The 17,507-nt window shown below is 44.3% G+C and overlaps 1 protein-coding gene across 9 annotated transcripts in view; it reads right to left on the bottom strand.

Annotated features, from left to right (window-relative positions):
- Nucleotides 1-4,457: 4,457 nt before the first annotated feature.
- The window catches only part of TBC1D1 (TBC1 domain family member 1), a 240,046-nt gene continuing 226,996 nt past the window's right edge, over nt 4,458-17,507 (bottom strand). For all 9 annotated transcript variants that reach the window (XM_074395995.1, XM_074395993.1, XM_074395994.1 and 6 more), the window contains 3 exons: nt 17,139-17,308; nt 9,054-9,227; nt 4,458-4,936 (listed from right to left, as the gene is read on the bottom strand). In XM_074395995.1, the coding sequence (XP_074252096.1) occupies nt 4,736-4,936; nt 9,054-9,227; nt 17,139-17,308 (545 nt within the window). In that variant the 3' untranslated portion in view covers nt 4,458-4,735. The remainder of the gene's footprint in view (nt 4,937-9,053; nt 9,228-17,138; nt 17,309-17,507) is intronic.

The following is a 17,507-nucleotide window of genomic DNA, read 5'->3' as shown; positions in this document are numbered from 1 at the left end:
AGGCTGTCTTCAGTGGGCTTAAGGAAAGGGCACTGCAGTAATAAAGTGCCATGATTCACAGGAGTGATTCACAGGCTCCATTGTTAACACACACTGTTCAGTTCCTCTCTGCTCTGCTCAGCCAAGCTCTTTGTAGGCCCAGAACCACGAGTCTTCGGTGGCACTGCAGGGGAGGGCTGGAGGCGAGACAGTTGTCTACAGCAGGACCACGAACTTGCTACCTGTCCCTACCATGATTATCCAGAGCAGAGGCTCCAAGGCGGGGTGGGCCCAGGAAAGGAAGATGGCGAAAGTGCTAGAGAGAGGCTTTTCAGAAAAGGGTTTGGAAGTGTTTCTATGAGTTAGGTCATGTTTTGGCCAAAAATCATGTGAGGGTGTTACTCAAACATGGAAACGTTTTTATAATTTGTTCAAAACTTTCCAAATGAAGAGTTCTGGTGTTATAGTGTCTTTGGTTAAAAATTATAAAACCCTTAACACGTTTTGATTAGTTTGTGTTGTCTGTCATGAGAGAAGATGGAAATTCATTACACAGATTTCCACAAAAATCTTTGCATAATTGATGAATAAAAATGAAGAATGAGCAATTATGACTTAATGTGATTCGTTGTGTTCTTCTTCCACTTAGAGTTACTAGATTTTGGAAGTCATTTTGGAAGTGCATTAAAACCAACCATAAAACTAGGCTGAACTTGGAAATTGATGTCTGAATGACTAATCATAGTTTTACAGCATTTGCAGTAATGAAGTGCTCATTCTTCTTAAAAATACTGAATAGGAGTTTTGTCATTAATATTTTTAAACATCGTATTTTAACCTCATTCAAAACTTCTATCAATTTAGTCATGCACAAAATTTATTAATAAACATATACCTCATGGTAGAAATCCAAATACTTTACCATTAGGGTTTACAACCAAGACAGCTCTATGGTTATTTTGACAGATACAAACAAAGGTATCTATGAAGCCTAAATACTAAGAACATTCTTTTTAATAATTTGTTATCAAATTATCCAAATCACTATTGTGGCTGCTCCATACCACATAGCTCTTGCATTTCCCTAATCATTCTAATAATTTCTAGAGAGGGCAGCAAAATAGTTTACATAATAAAGTTTCTCTTTTTACAAAACCAAAGGCAATTCTGTGGGTTTTTTTCTAAAAACATTACAAAGCAAAGGTTTTCAAAAGTCCAAAGGTAAAAAAGAAATAGTTGTCAAGAGCAAACATTGTATCTAATCATGTCAAATCCTGTGGCAATAGAATTCCTCTGCCCCTGGGTCCACACATAGGGGTCACTCCCCGGAGAGCCCCCCAGTTTTAACTGTATCAATTAAAGCTACTGGAGGCATTTCAGGGGATAAATCGATTTGGGCTCTTCAGAATAGAAGTCAGCTTTGTGAAAATGAAGCAGACTTCTCTTTGCTTTGTAAATTGATGTCATCAGAAATGGTTCCCCAAACTCACTGGAAGTAAAGCTGGGTGGTGCTCACTACTAGGTGGCCAGAAGGCCAGGGACCTACTCTGATCCTGCAGCCAACCATCAGGTGATTCTGAAACTCTCTACACCTCACTCAGCATTTTCCTCTACAAAATGAGGTGGGAGGTGACTTTCTAGTATAAATGAAGGAAAGTTCCCTCCAGCTTTTCCAGTCCCAGATTATTTTGAGCCATGCCAAACCCTTAGAGCAGAGTTTAGATTAAGACAATGTGGCATGTAAATAATTTTCCTACAGTTTCTGGATTTTAATTAGAATTGGTGATCAGTGTCAGCTCTTCCTATAGCCGGCAAGGCAGGGCAGCTGAAGGCTGGGAGGCAGTCCCAGAAGCCAGCAGTGGTCTCTGAAGTCTGTCATCTCCAATGGTGTACCATCAGCAGCTCTCAATGCTAACGTCAATCTGAGTCTGAACTCTGTGTATCACTAATCATACATGCTTAGACGAAAGTCCTCTAGAAAAGGACTCACACATGCGTGCTGTCAAAGTAGGCAGGTTCCAAAATTCACCACGGTGGCTTATACTATGTTAACGTGGTTAATCCAGAGTCCCCTTCCCTGGTGGTTCTAATTCAGAATTAGCTCTAAGACGTGCTGGCATGAGATCTGGAAGGCCAAAGTGAAGCAGGTGCCATTTTTCTCTGAGATCATCATTGTTCAATGTGGTGTTGTGAGGCGACAGACACAAAGGTCCTCGCTCCCTTCTGCTTCACTCCAGCTCTTCTTCCTGAGTGCTGACTAGGGTAGGCCCAGGCCCACGACTAGCCACCTGGCTAAAAACCCACGGGGATGGTCACAGAGCCCATGCCACGTCACCTGCCTAGGCCCACTTCAGCAGTGGCCTTGTGCTTTGCTACTCAAAGATGACCTGGTGACTTGGCCTGATTCACATGCCTTCTGCATCTTCACTTCTCCAGCATTTCACACAGTTCGGCATGGTCTAATTCTGTGGCAAAATCTGGTATTCCGTGAGACTTGGAGCAACTCTTCTCCCGTTTACCAAAATCAGACACACAGACCTCCAAATGGACACATTGTTCTAACCACAGGGCACCCTGCGAGGAAGCTGAACCGAGTGTGCATACTGAAGACTCTCATCCCGTTCCAGGTTTTAGGGCCCTTCTTGAGGCCTCATAATGTCTTAAGAGGCATAAATGGTACCAAAAGAATGATGCCACCAAGCGCGCACGTGAGTGTTGGGGAAACATAACACAAAACATGGTTTAAAAATTTGGCTCTGAGAATCTTCACACTCTGAGAATCTTCACACAAGATGCCTCTCTGCATCTCGCTGAGTCAGTCACAGTCTGAGGCCGTCCAACCTACATCCATGGGCTCATAGCAACAGTCCTTTCTGCCAATGCAATCTCTTAACAGCCCTCACTGTCACATACAACTGATGGAGCTGGTCTCATCAGTGCTAAACTCAGACCCTGTGTAGAGGTGTAACAACTTACCTAATAAACACTCAGATAACAATACTGGAAGCAGACACCAGTATCTCAAATAATCCCACTGATGGTTGGGTAATGACCACTCGTAGACCATAGATGTTCATAAGGCATTCCTTTACTCCCGGGCTGAAAAGCAAAAATCCAAAGTTTTTTAAAAAAAAAAATCATAAAAATGTGGGCATGAATTATTTGTTGTTTTATTGCTTTCTTGTTTCTTATTTGATGCAGAGTCAGTGTTTTTGAGTAACAGTAATAAGATGTCCAAAATCCAACAGTAAACATTCAAATAGTAAAATCTGATGTAGAACAAAGTCCTCAAATGTTAACTCCTTGAAGTTACATCTAGTGGAACCACTAGGGATAAAGGCTGAACTCATCATCTTGGTTTCTGACGGAAACCGCTATCCTCTGAGCCAGGGGGCAGGAGGAAGTCTCGAGTGCCAGCCACCTGTTCAGGCACTGCGGTCTCCCCGTGAAATGGCCAGGGAGACTCATAATGAGTCTAAGTACGGCAATCTCTCCTTTCACCCCAGGATTAAGAAACCCCCCACAACAACTGAGGGAATCGGAAGAAACTCCTTTGGAACAGAAGAAATGTTACAATGATAAAGACCAGAAATGACTGTTGTCAAGGAAGTGACCTGTGACTGCACAGAACACCGTCTTTGTAAGGAAGCAACCCACTCTAAGTGCACATCGGAGAGGCTTTACACGGCGACTGGCGGCAAGCAGGACAACCATGAGCAGCATTTTGCTTGTTGAAGGCACAGGTACTCGCCATCCTGAGGGAGGAGTCACTGTGTGCAACCTCTGAAAAATCATCAGCTGTCATAAATCTGATTGCAGCTTCAGCCTGATCTTTTGAAAGTCCCAGACTCTTGAGGCACCCCTGAATATCTTGATGTGCCTACTCCTTCTGCAAGAAGTCAGATTTCTAAGGGATGGAGACTCAAAGGAACATGATTGCATTACATCACGCAACAGGCAAAAATAAATACGTGACTCTATAGCATGGGTATGAAACTACCAGGAAAGAAATGTCTCAGAGCCTACGACTGCAGTTCATGTGCTAGCAATACCTGGTAGAGTCTAAAAGTGTCAACTGTCCCATAGAGTAACTACCTACTGTGACTTTGATCACCTGTACTTATGGGACAAGCAAAAATGTATAAAAACACTCTCTCTTTTTTTTTTTTTTAAGACAAACTTCCTTAAATACCAACGAGAGAGATCGGTTTCACTTGACAGTGATCAAGATATCCAAATTAAATAAATCACTTTCAATTCTTCCCAATGATCATCTTAGGGTTCCATATCAAGAACGGGCAAGAGCCAACTGCACCTTGCCAGTGACACTAAGGGTGTAGTCACACAAACCCTCTTGGAAGAATGCAGCACCCACACCTTTGCCTGAGGAATGATCTTGAGCTCTTCCAGCGTTTGAAATTCCACGGTATTATGAATACTCTTTAGAAACACAGTGATACTCAAAAATGAACCAAGAAGAAAACATAAATTGCATTTATTCGTATCCACACCATCTAAAGCTACTGTGTACAGTCATCAGGACTGGAGAAGGGACGATTTAGAATCTAAAACAACAACAAAAACACTGGGACCCGCCCCCTGAATGGCAAGTCTGTAAGAATCTACTTGCTGGCAAGCCAGTTTCCTCCCTGAGAAGCACACTTCAAGCTTCCTTCTCTCCCTCCAGCATCTTCTGTCCCTTGCAGTTAAGGCCTGGACAGTGGAGGATGGTGTTGCAGTCTCTCTCGCAGAGCTGTCAGTCACCCGTGGGCTCGAGCTGCGCGTGCTCAGGCCCCAGGCGGCTTGGCTCTGCGCTCCGACGCCGCAGCTCCTCCACGGTCTGCAGCAGTGCTGACCGCTCCAGCTCTAAGGTAAGCATGGCCTGCTTCAGCTTGCTCTCGCTGCTCAGGAGCTTCTCAATGGTGGCCTCAAGGCTTTGGATCCTACCATGTGCCACCTGGAGAATAAAAGAAGAAATGAGAATGCAATTGCCCGTGATAACACAGGAGGGATCCAGCGCCCACTCGTGTCCAGCCTTGGGAGCACTCTGGAGCGGTGTTTCAGCCACGAGTCTGCAGTTTTATCATCAGTTCTGGCCACAAAGGAAGTCCATTCTCAGCTCCCCTTGCAGGTAGGTGCGCCAGGCCCTTAAAAGCACCCTAAGAGTCCCCAGCGTTTTTTTCCCGTTGTGGCTGCTGATGCTGCGATGGTGGGAACCCAAGTCCCAGGCAACCCAACACAGAGGGAACCCAAGTCCCCAGGCACCACCACTGGAAGGGCAGCTTGGATAAGGCCAAAGAATGCTTCAGGAAAGCGGGCGGGCGGGGGATGCGCGGGGAATGGAGGGAGGCGGCTTCAGCGACACAAAGACTTCCGGTGGGCAAGCCTCGGGGATTTGGAACTTTGCTACTGCAGCAGAGCCTGGCTTGTTTTGATGAGTACATATATACATGCACAAACTGATTTTGGACTGACAAAAACTCGAAATGGTTTCCACTTGAAGGCCCAAGGTAGTAACAATCCTCTAATCTGAAATTCTTTGCAAACACAGTGATACTCAAAAAGGAACCAACAAGAAATCAAGTTGCATTTATTCATGTGCATGCCATCTAAAGCTACTGTGTAAAGCTAGTGATGTCCAGAGTAACAAGACATCGCTATGTCAAGAAATACAGGCATTTCCCTGGAACACATATGGAGTCCTTAGAAAAGCCAGGTGTTCTGCTAAGAGGTTGATGTGCCTGGTCTCGGTGACCGCTATCAGCCACAGAGATAAGCAGTATCCTCTCTCTCACCCTACAGAGGAACGAGGCTCCTCTTACTCAGTTTACATCTTCAGCATCTAGCACATAATTAATGCTAGCTAAACAGAACGACCAGGTGTATCTTTCTAGTGACTGTTGCTCCTCTCTCTAATTTGCTCGGGAAGGCTTCCCAGGTGACAAGTAAGTCAGCTCTAGTGACATGAAGGGGTTCCCTGAGAAAACTGTGGAAACTCCAACACTTATGCTGATGTCCCTGAGGCCTTTCTGACCCGTTCCCCAGCTCACAGCTGCATCCTGGAGTGCTCTGTGACTGGGTCTATCTCACTAATCCAGTCTAGATTTGTCATGCCCCCATTTACCGTAGGTGGAGAAAAAAATGCTGCATCTTTTTTTTTCATTGTTCAAACAAAGAAAACAGTTTTTTTGAACGTGTCAACACTTGTGCCAGACAGACAATTCATGACTCAAAGTCTAGCTCTGGCTGAGCCACTAGAACACCTGAAATAGAGTGAAAAAAGGACCAAGAACCTTAGTTTGTCAGCTTACTGGGCAGGGTGGGGGGGCACGCTTGGGGTCTCCCTCTAAGCCCCACTCTCTGATCCTCAAAATCCATCCATCGTAAGGGCCTGGGTCAAGGTCTACCCTCTGAAGCCTCCCTGCATTTCCAGGTGCAGCCTGCACCTTAGTTAGTAGTGAATTAATCTGCCTGGTCATCTGCAATTCTGCATTAACATCAGGTCTCCTCAACAACCCTGACGCTTTTGTAGAAGCAAGCATGTCTTCTCTTTCACACACGGTCCTGCCTCCCGCAGCACCTGGCTCGGTGTGGGCGTCAGTGACTTGCAGGGATTAGGACAAATCCATGTGCATTATTATTTGGCTCCCTCTGGCATGTCTATGCGATCGTCTGATACACTGCTGCATAAAACAGGTGGTAGAGTTTGCTCTCCAGCTTCTAGACAGCTTTCACGTGTTTAACAAGCAAAGAAAGGGGATTTTGGTATTTCTAACAATTTTATGAACAGAATAAAAATAGGAAATGGGTCCACTTTGATATTTTGGCCCCCCTAGAAAAGCTATACAAAAATTCAGGACTGTATGAAACACCTTTCCTTGTCTGTGTCTGAAAAGGGTATGAGGAGGAGGCATGATTCTCACATATGAGAGGCATATTTTCATAGACGGTCATGGAAAAACTATATCAAAACACCCACCAGTCAATACAATACAATCCTAGACCCAACTCTTTGAGAGCTGCAGTGGCTTACTCAACTTGGTGGCCACCAGCCCTCAGCACTGCAGGGAGTCAGGAATTACTAGTGGTTGGCATAGACCACAGTTCTGAACTATCCTTCCAGAAGTGCAGGGCTAGGTGGTCAAGAGAATGACTGACCATTCCAGGGAGAACATCTGTAATCACCAATTACTGTCTGATGCCTTTATTGAGGAATGTAGCTCGCTAAGAAGTTTTTCACAACTCCCTGTCTTCACAAAAACAGAAGCCCAGGAGCCGCATGAAATTACTTTGTATGCTCTGTCACCAAAAAACTACATAGTCATTTACCCAATATAACAAACCTTTTATATGAGAACTACATATCTTAACAAACTGAACGCTTCAATGCCAATGTGACCTTTATGAGAAGTGCTTCTACTATATTATATTTCAAGGACCTATCATTGACTTGGAAGCCATTTAAAATGACCACCTCTACTGTGGACCCCTACAGGCCAGATGAGGCTCTTCATCCCATTGAGATTTCCTTTCAGGGACATCTGAGACTTCCAGGGTAAATTGTATACAGGCATATTTTCAGTTAGGACATCTCTATCTTAGGGGGGAAAAAAAAAGTGAAATTTCAGAATGTGAGTGGTAGTTAGGGCTGGGCAGGAAAAGCATTTGGTCTTGGTTCCTCTCTTGCACATATCTGCTAGGGTCTGCTGGGATGGAATGCCCGCTGGGAGAAACACAGGTCAGACAGCTTAATTCACTAGGCTGGCCTTTCTCACGTTGCTGCCAAGCTTGTGTCTGCCAAGCGCATCTTTCTATGGAGAAAAATCAGAGGCTTAGATCAGAACAGAAGGCTTATTCTCAGGACAGACCAGGAACACCATAAAAAATTTGGGCAAAAGTATGCATTTTTATCCAAAGCCACTCAAAAACAACTTTTAAAAATACCCTCAAAACAATTCCTTAACAGGGACAGCACTGCTACCCACTTGTGACATTAAAGAAAGTAGAACATGGCTGGGCGTGGTGGCTCACGCTTGTAATCCTAGCACTTTGGGAAGCCAAGACACGAGGATCACCTGAGGTTGGGAGTTTGAGACTAACCTGACCAACATGGAGAAACCCCATCTCTACTAAAAATGCAAAAAATTAGCCAGGCGTGGTGGTGCATGCCTATAATCCCAGCTACTCGGGAGGCTGAGGCAGGGGAATCGTTTGAATCTGGGAGGCAGAGGTTGCGGTGTGCTGAGATCACGCCATTGCACTCCAGCCTGAGCAACAAGAGCAAAACTCCATCTCAGAAAAAAAAAAAAAAAAAAAAAAAAAAGAACATATGGTTGCTGTATGCCATGTGATTGACAAGAGAGCTGCACTCCACATCCACAGTTAGGTGTTCTTTGCGGCAGTATGCCTGGGCGATGGGTGGGTGCGGGGGTGACGCTGGACCTGGCCAGCTCGTCTCCATGCTGCACCTCAGCACTTGCTCTGCTTGCTCTCCCGCGTGCACAGTCTCAACTGGTCTTTCTTCTGTATGTCTGCACCTGAGTGTATCCATGTTGAAATGAAAGCTTCTAGAGGGGAGAACTGAGACCTTCATGCATCAAGTCTTTGTATATGCACCACGGACTCACAAAGAATTATGATCTACTCGAGTTTGTTATGTATATTTCTGTGTTACCTTCCTCCTTTACGGTCCCTCTGGACCTAGCTGGTTTTGCTCATTGAAGTTAAAGCTTTTAGATTCTCTTTAAGTAATGACAACTGCTGACATTCAGCTACTGGGCCACAGCACCCTGAATCCAAGTTCCTTTCTGGGCCTGTTTCCTAAAGGAGTTCAGTGCAGAAACAGACTCTCAGAAAGCTCTGGGACCGTCTGACCTCAGCAAAAGACAATCTGTCTACTCCATAATGAAAAGGACCCATTCTCCCGGGATACCTTTGATCGCAACTATAAACAGATCAGGGTGGGAAAGGTCCTCTGGTCATGGGAAAGCCCAGCCTGCTGTTGCCTTTGGTGAGTTAATGAACTACCATTTTATGTCTGTGATTCGGGAAGCTGCTTTATAAACATGCTCTACCTGCAACTGTTCAAGGAGGTCAAGGTTCTGTTTGCGTAAGCTGCTGTTGGTTTTCTCTAATTTATCCATTCTTTGGTTGTCACTGAGAGGAGAGGAATCGATCAGTTCTTCTTGAAGCACATGGTACTCAACTTCGTAAGCTTGTAACTGTTTCACAATGTCCATTTCAAATACCTGTTATAGAAAGAAAAGTCATCAGGTATTAAAATTGAGAAAAACCCCACACGTATAAGCAGGTTCCTGCAATCACGTCAGGGCACACCTGTGATGCATCTCCTTTAATGCTTCGCCCTACACTTGGTACTAAAAGTGATCAGAAAAACTATGTGCTGAGAAGGTAATAATTTTACTTGGGACGAAAGGATATAAGAAACATCTAGAAATAATTTGAAGGTAACATTAAGCGCAGGTTTTTGACACTTATCTTCAAAAAGCAAAAAAAAAAAAATCTCATTTAAAAAAACATATAAAAATGTATTTTTAGTTCTTACTTCATGACTTCTTTTTGCTGAAAATTCTGTGATGTTAGATACATCAACTGTTGTTTAAAAGGAGAAAAGAAACAAAAGAATCGTAGCCCTATTTGCACAGTCACCGAGTCAAAGTTTAATTATAGTTCAGTTGGGTTTTCAGAGTTACAAGAACAGCTAAGTAATCGGATTGTTTACTAAAAAAACTCTCCTTTCACACAAATATGCAGAAATGAGCCAAAACCCAAATGTCACCCACACTGATGAGTGAATACAGAACAAGGCCTGAGCTGTCTTCTTTCCCACAATAGTAATGGTGATGAAAACACCACACGTGTGAAAAACAATCCCCAAAGTGCACAAGTGACTCGAGCTGTTCCTGTCTGTCCTTTCTCTTGGTAAGGAAAGCAGGGCGGAAAGGGGAGTCAGAAGACAGCTGCTGCTGCCCAAGGCATTTCCTTTCTTTCCAGTTGTTTCTATAAGAGAACTCCAGGGGCTGGGGGCTCTCAGCACAGCAGTGAAGCCCCAGCATTTATCTGATGGATCTGAGAAGGCAGTCAAGCTGGGACCATCTTAAAAAAACAACAACAAAAAAAAACCCTGCAAGATCAGAACACACATTCAGAGAATGAAGTCAGACTTTAAAAGGGCACAAACTGCCTCTCTACTGCATTCCCTTAAGTAACTCCAATGTTGTTAAAAATCAGTGTAAAACTCCCTCTTCTGATGGCACCCTATTAGCATTCAAACTAGCCTAGCTTCCCTGGAATCAGTTTTCAAAAACCAGGTTGACTTTCTCACCATTCCCAACAATCCTGTTTTGTCTTCCTTGAGATTAATTTTTCAGCTTGCTGTTTTTGATTTAATTCAGTGGATAATACTAATAAGGCACAAAAGTCATTTGATGTCTAAAAACTGAAATCCATTCTATCTGTAGCATGTGTGTGCGGAGCGTAGGCGGGAGAGAAGAGAATTGTTTACTGGATTGAACTGATTCTCTTTTGTCCCTCAGAGCCACAGCGAGGTCAGCAGGGATTATTATCTCCATTTGACGACTGAGGTAACTGGCTTAGAGGCTCTGAGTCAGCCTTAAAATCAAGGCTTTACTGGTGACTCTATGAATGACTTGAGCTAGGTACTTAACCTCTCAGCCACAGTTCCTGGCCTCCCACCTGGGGCAGACGGCATCCACCTCCCAGGACGGCTGTGAGAATTAAACCAGGCAACTCATGGATGTTCCCAGCACACGCCTGGCAGGTTGAACAGGCGCTCTCTTAGCTAAGGAATCTGCTTCCACACACCTGTCACAAACCCCTCACATTTCAACCTCAGCCAAGCCGTCATCAATGGATGCCACATCATGGAACTTCTGAATAGTCTGAACAGTAAAAACCACAAACATTAAAACTGAGATTGTTTGGCACTCGTGTATAATTATAAATACGGTGCTGAATGAATATCATGTACACAATTACTTTTTTTCTTCCACAAAGATTTATTTTTAAATGATCTCCTAACCTGGAAAGCCTAGGAACAAAACCTCTGGTCTTTCCTACAGATGGATGTTTCTGTGTTAAGTTAATGGCTCTCAGCTGTGCCCAAAGCCATAAACTCTTCCAGGACTCCATTAATCCGCAGGAACCACCCCGGGTCGCAATCATCTTTGCTTAATTGCCTGATGATCTCCTGGCTGCCAAGACTCCTACGGCCCTTCATTCTGCAGTTGTGCCCCTGAATTTATCCCAAACCGTGGCAGCACGAGGCTGCTGGTCGAAGGAGAACCTTGGTCACTGAACGTGTCACTTTCAGTCCTTGGGCTAATTACTTGGGGAAAGAAAAGAAGACGGGAGGGCTGCCTGTCCCTGCACCTTAGCGGCACAAGTGATCCACTGCCAGAAGCAGTTCTGAGCCAGAAGAAGAGCAGGAAGTCCTCACATCAAAAACCTAATCCTTCGGTATGTCTCAGAGGAATAAAAAAGACAAAAACTAGGTGTTGATGGGAAAACAGGACACATACACTTGAAGATGTTTTCCTATCTTGTCTTGAGTCGCTCCTGAGGCTGGACAGGTGTAGCACTGGCCTGCCCCAGGGTCCTGCCTAAGCCATTCCCTGAGCACCGGTCACTATACAGAGCTGCCAGGTACCCGGCCCCTCTGCAAGAGGGACTGGCTCTCATCCTTCTTCCTGGTCCATCGCAGAGCAATTCCACTAGAGTCGTAATTACTGGGGAGCTAGAGCCTTCCCATCATACTGGCTCTCAGGTTCTTCAAGGTTTTCGGGCAAGTTCCAGAATTTTGGTACTGATGAAAATTTCTCTTCTGCTTGCCAAAGTAGGAATAACCTATTTCCACATTTTTGATGTTTTGCCGAAAAGATAAAACTATTTTGAGTTACTGAAGCACTAGAGCTACATTATAGGAAGCTTGAAAAATAAAAAATTACCCAATACAACTTTTACATCTACTTGTATTTCCTTTAATCTTTCCTAAAAGCATGTCTTTCTAGTTATAAACAAAATCAACATAAAATTTCCTATCCCACTTTTCCTTTAAACATTGTATCAAATAAGAGCTTTTTCATGTTGCCATATAAAACTGGCTTCATGGGTATTCTACCAACTTAACATACCATACCCATATTAATCCAGTCATCAAGTGTTAGACATCTCGTTACTTCCAAGTTTCTGTTATTATAAATGACAAGTCTAGGAGAATATCCTTATACATATGGCTTCCCTCATATTTTGGATAATTTCCTGAGGATACATTCCAAGAAATGGGATGACTGAGTCAAAGGGTATGCATATTTTACTGGCTTGGGATATGTATCGCCAAATTGCCTCCCAAGAGCGAATAAGCAATGTGCACTGCCACATGCTAATGTTCTGGATACAGTTTACCCTCGGGGCTGGGTACTGGCATTAAGAAATATCTTTCTGTTGATCTAGTAGGGTCAAGCATTATACGTTACATGAGCTTAAATTACGCACAAAGCCAAATATTTTCCCAGATACTTGTTTACTGGATGTTTCGTCTTTGGTGAATTGTCTGTGTATGTTCTTGGCTCATTTGCTATTGCAGACTCAGCATTTCTCTTCACAGTCCACGGACACGGATTAATAAAGTCATGAACCCCGATGGTTTGCAGAACTTGCCACAGAGCTTCTGCCTTCCTAACCCCTGACCTCCAACCTGCTGGTCTCATTGTCACACCAAGGGCTGGAGAGTGGGAGCAATCAGCCCGGTATCAAGAGGGCGCGCTGTCTGTAGCGAATTACAAAAATAATAATAAAACCCACTAAAAGTCCGTCTGCTTGTTATTACCACCACATGTGAGCGATTTTCAAGAATGCCAGTGGTAAACCACTTCTCCCCGCCATGCCACGCTCCACCCTTCTCGGATGGCACCAGTTTGTCCCTTTACAAAACGACTCCTTTTCCATGGTGCAAACTGCCTAAGAAGTGATGGTTCCCCCACAGGCAGAAGAGGCACCTCTGCCCCTGATTTTGAAGTGTGTCTTCTGAACACAGGAACCCTGGTTTCTAACCTGCAGGCTCAACGGGAACAGGGATTCCTCTGTTCATGGCGTTGCTCTCAGCGGTGCCCACAGCAGGGTTTCTCAGCTGTTCGTGTGCATGTGAATCCCCTGGGATCTCGCTGAAATGCAGATTCTGATTCAGCAGGTCTAGGGGTGGGGCTGCAGGTGCTGCGTTTCTAACAAGCTCTGACATCATATGACAATGCTGGGCTGAGGCCGTGCTCTGAGTGGAGCCTAAAGGATGCTGAAAATAGGCTATTTTACCCTGCTTCCCAAAACCACCCTTCCCCTTCTTCCTTAAACTGAGCTGAGGCTTCACAGCCACACGGCACCCACTGTGACAAGAATACACCACCAGCCTCCCTTTCCTTTGTTTCTAATTATTTCAAGTTTCCCTTCTTCTTGGGTCAGAAGACGTTTATGGTTTATTCAATGGACAGTTCCTTCGGTAAGTACACTGCCACAAAGGCTTCAGACGCCCTTGGTCTTCTGTCCTGGGCTCTGTCACCTTTAGAATTGCCCTCCCTGGCTGTTTCCAGCCTGTCCACATTGAGCCAGAGCTCCAGAGTCCTGTCCTTAGCCACCTTCTATTCCATCCAGGATCCAGGCTGTGTCCCAGCTGCTCAGGCTGAGACTATCTATATAGGGAGGGCACTTAATGAAATGGAGCCATGGCTATCACAGAGGACCACCCAGATGCCCTCACCTCCCGCCCCAGCCCATCTGTACACAGGGTAGGATGCTCCACCATTTGCAATGAAAGCATGCCTTACTTCTACTCTGAAGACCCCCAAGATTCAGGCCTGGGGATCCCTAAGGCTGCAGAGGAATCATGCTGCACCGAGAGTCTGCTTTCTGGGTAGAATTTAAGACTACGGCACCCTCTGGAGGGGACGGGGCAGTGGGAAAGCAGAAAGCCTGACAGAGAACACTCATATGTCAAGTTCAGATAGAAATACTGGAGGGTAAGAGGGCAGAGAGTTGCCTGGGGATAGATCTACTTTCTATAAGGACTATCTACAGAATAAAAGCCTGGGCCCCAAATGCCAATTTTTGTGCTCCCGATACCCCGCAAATGCTGAACACATCAGGTTCTGAGAATTGCTCTCTGTGCTCTCATTCCTCTCCCTTCTCAAGGCTGTGATCTTGTAGTTCAGGGATCAGCAAACCACCACCTGTGGACCAAACCCATCATGCTGCATATATTTTAAAATAAAGTTTTATTGCAACATGACTCACCATCCCCTGACAAGCTGTCGTGGATTTTTTGTGCTGCAAAGGCCGAGGTTAGTAGCTGTGACCTTACAGACCGAGAAGCCTAAATTATATCCTCTCTGGCCTTCTTCAGAAAATGTCTGCCAGCCTATCTTAGGTCATCTTTTAGGTACAGCTGGACTCAGAGACCTCAGCTCTAACCTCAGAGCCCTGGCTTCCACAGGCCCTGCCTTTTCTACAAGTGGCTGGGCATGTTACTCTCTGCTCAGCTTCATCTGTAAAAATAGGGATTATAATACCCTTATCTCAGAGTTATTAAGAAGTCGGTGGAGGCTGAGCATGGTGGTTCATGCCTGTAATCCCAGCACTATGGGAGGCCAAGGTGGGCAGATCACTTGAGGCCAGGAGTTCAAGATCAGCCTGGCCAACGTGATGAAATCCTGTCTCTACTAAAAATACAAAAATTAGCTGACCATGGCGGTGCATACCTGTAATCCCAGCTACTTGGGAAGCTGAGGCACGAGAATGCTTGAGCCCAGGAGATGGAGGTTGCAGTGAGCTGAGATCTCACCCTGCACTCCAGCTTGGGCAGAGAGCAAGACTCAAGTCTCAAAAATAAAAATAAAAAAAGTCAGTGAAACAACGAATGGCAACTTCCAAATAGCCACATAGTGGCCCGAAACAATCCAGGTACACACACAGCAGTTCTCTTCCCATGCTATGTCCATTTCTACTCTTCCAGCTCTGAAAGAACACCTGACATATCCTAAGTATACTCAATAGGTTTTATTTTTTGTTTGTTTGTTTGTTTACAGAAAATGGGATTTCTTTTCTGGTGCTCAATACTCAGGAGGTAAACAATGTCAGCTGGGATGGCCTGGGGCTGGAAGCAAGGTGACATGCTGGGCACTAGAAACAGCTCTCAGTCTAGGCAACCAAGGCTCTCGGGGTCTGCACTTGTAGCTGCAAAACTAAGTACGTGCAACAAAATCTATAAGAAGGGAATGTATGAAAGAATGAATGAAAATGCCAGAAATCCAAGAATCAAAAGAGTGGAAAAGTCAGTATTATGCTGACTTTCCTACTAATGCTAGTAGGGAAAAACTCCAAATTAAATGACCTCCGGAGGCACTCGGAAGTGTAGGAGACCTGCGAAAGCACTCTGAGGTGAGAGGAACTTTAGTTTGAATCCCCGCCATTCTATTTTGCAGCAGAGTGAGTGTGGGTCAGTTAGTGAATCACTTTACAGCCTCTCCTGAGTGCGGCCATGACTGAATGGGATCATGTGTATATCTAGATGCCCACCCAACCTGGCAAAGAACGAGGCCCCAACAAGCCAAAGCTATCCACATCAAGAATAATGTGCCAGGGAAGGAAAGGAGATGGAGAGGCTATCACTTAGCATGCACAATGGAAAAAAACTGCTCTTTCATAAGGGCATATGCAATGTGCAAAAAGAAATCCAAAGTTAACAACTGGTACGAAACCTTCTCTTTTTCTGCAGGCCAGACTTGCATCTTTTTCCGTGCCTAACACTGGAGGTGCGGCAGCAAATGAAAATCGCAAACGCTGCATTTGGATGCAATCCACTGGAATCGTGGATTCTGTTAGGACTATCAGAAATCTCCAGAGTAGGGATTTTTCAAAAATAGTTTTGTTTTACCATTTGTTTTTACCCAATTGCTCTATGTTTTCATTATACAGTTGTGTGTTGCATTACAACATTTTGGTCAATGGTGGACTGCATATATAATGGTAGTCCCAAAAGATTATACTACCATGTTTTTATTGTGCCTCTTCTATGTTTAGTTATGCTTAGATACACAAATTAGCTCCTCTTGTGTTACAATTACCGACAGTGTTCAGTACGGTTGCATGTTGTACAGATTTGTAGGGCCTAGGAACAACTTGCCTAGGTGTGTAGTAGGCCATACCACTTGGGTTTAAGTATACTTCATGATGTTTGCACAATGATGAAATCACCAAATTATGCATTTTTCAGAACTTATCACTCTTGGTAAGCAGCACACGACTATCTGGAGCAGGTTCTAGGTGTACAAGAGGCCTGACTGCTGACTCTGCAGTGACTCAATTATGATGAAATCCCTTCCAGTGCTTTCGTAGCTACCTGGCCTCTGGACACGTCCAATGGTGCCCCTTTCTCTGCTAAGCAGTGTAGTTCTCCATTGTCAGCAACCATTACTGGAAGGTTCCTCCTTATACTGTACAGGATGAAAATCTGCTCCCATGATCAGCCCAGGGCATTTTCACCATCTAGTCTAGCTGTAATTCCTAGTAAAACTCACCTCCCAGCCTTTAACATGTCAGAGGGAAATGGTTCTATTGTATACTGAAACCAGAGGTACTGAAGCTACAGATACTGAACTGAATTCAGAAAAAAAAAAAAAAAAAAAAAATCACGAAACAAATTCATCGAATATATGTTCCCTATCATAACTTTGTTATCAAAGAATTATTTTGAGAAAATTCCAATTAATATCATTCAACACACAACAAAAAAATCAAAGCACTCAATGTATAAAACCCAATGTTGCATAAGTATATTTATTTCAGAAAAACAAGCTACTAGAGCTGAAGTCTCTTAAATGTAAGAAACCACAGATAACTTGTGCTGGTTCTTAGACCTAAGCATTGCCACCATGTTTCCTAGGTGGCATTTCGCCATGACACTCACAACACACACACTCACGATCATTCCTCGCATATGCCTCCTCCATGCCAGGCATCGTGGAGAATGCTGTTCAGAACACAAAGTGGAAACAGTTCCTGCTCAAGAGAGATTTAAGTTTCTACACATCAATGGTGGCTTAAGCGTTTGCCAGGTTTGGACTGACTCATACCTGATTGATGGTCTTTTCCATCTGTACCAAGCCCAGGTTGGGTAGCGTGTTTTTTATAAAGTCAACTATGGTTTCTAGGTTTTCATGCTGCAGAATCAAGGGCTTATGGCTTCCCAACAGACTTAAAGCCACTTTAAATATGACCTCTGTTCCCTGAAGAAAAATCATATCTGAGAAAACACAAAAATGCAGAAAGTTAAACCAGACCAGTTTCTCACACAATACCATTCCACTGCCTCTTCCACACATCACAGAGGAGGAGGGTGGGAGACATAACCCCAAACTGCAAAGTTTATTTCATTTTTGGAGCCTGATAGCTCAGATAGTGTTGTCAAGACAGTATTGCAAATAAAAGTACATAAACATTAA

Source organism: Saimiri boliviensis, chromosome 3 (assembly GCF_048565385.1).
Source record: "Saimiri boliviensis isolate mSaiBol1 chromosome 3, mSaiBol1.pri, whole genome shotgun sequence".
In the NCBI taxonomy this organism is placed as follows: Eukaryota; Metazoa; Chordata; class Mammalia; order Primates; family Cebidae; genus Saimiri; species Saimiri boliviensis.
The sequence above is the reverse complement of the archived record's forward strand: the minus strand, read 5'-3'. Positions and strand labels throughout refer to the sequence as shown.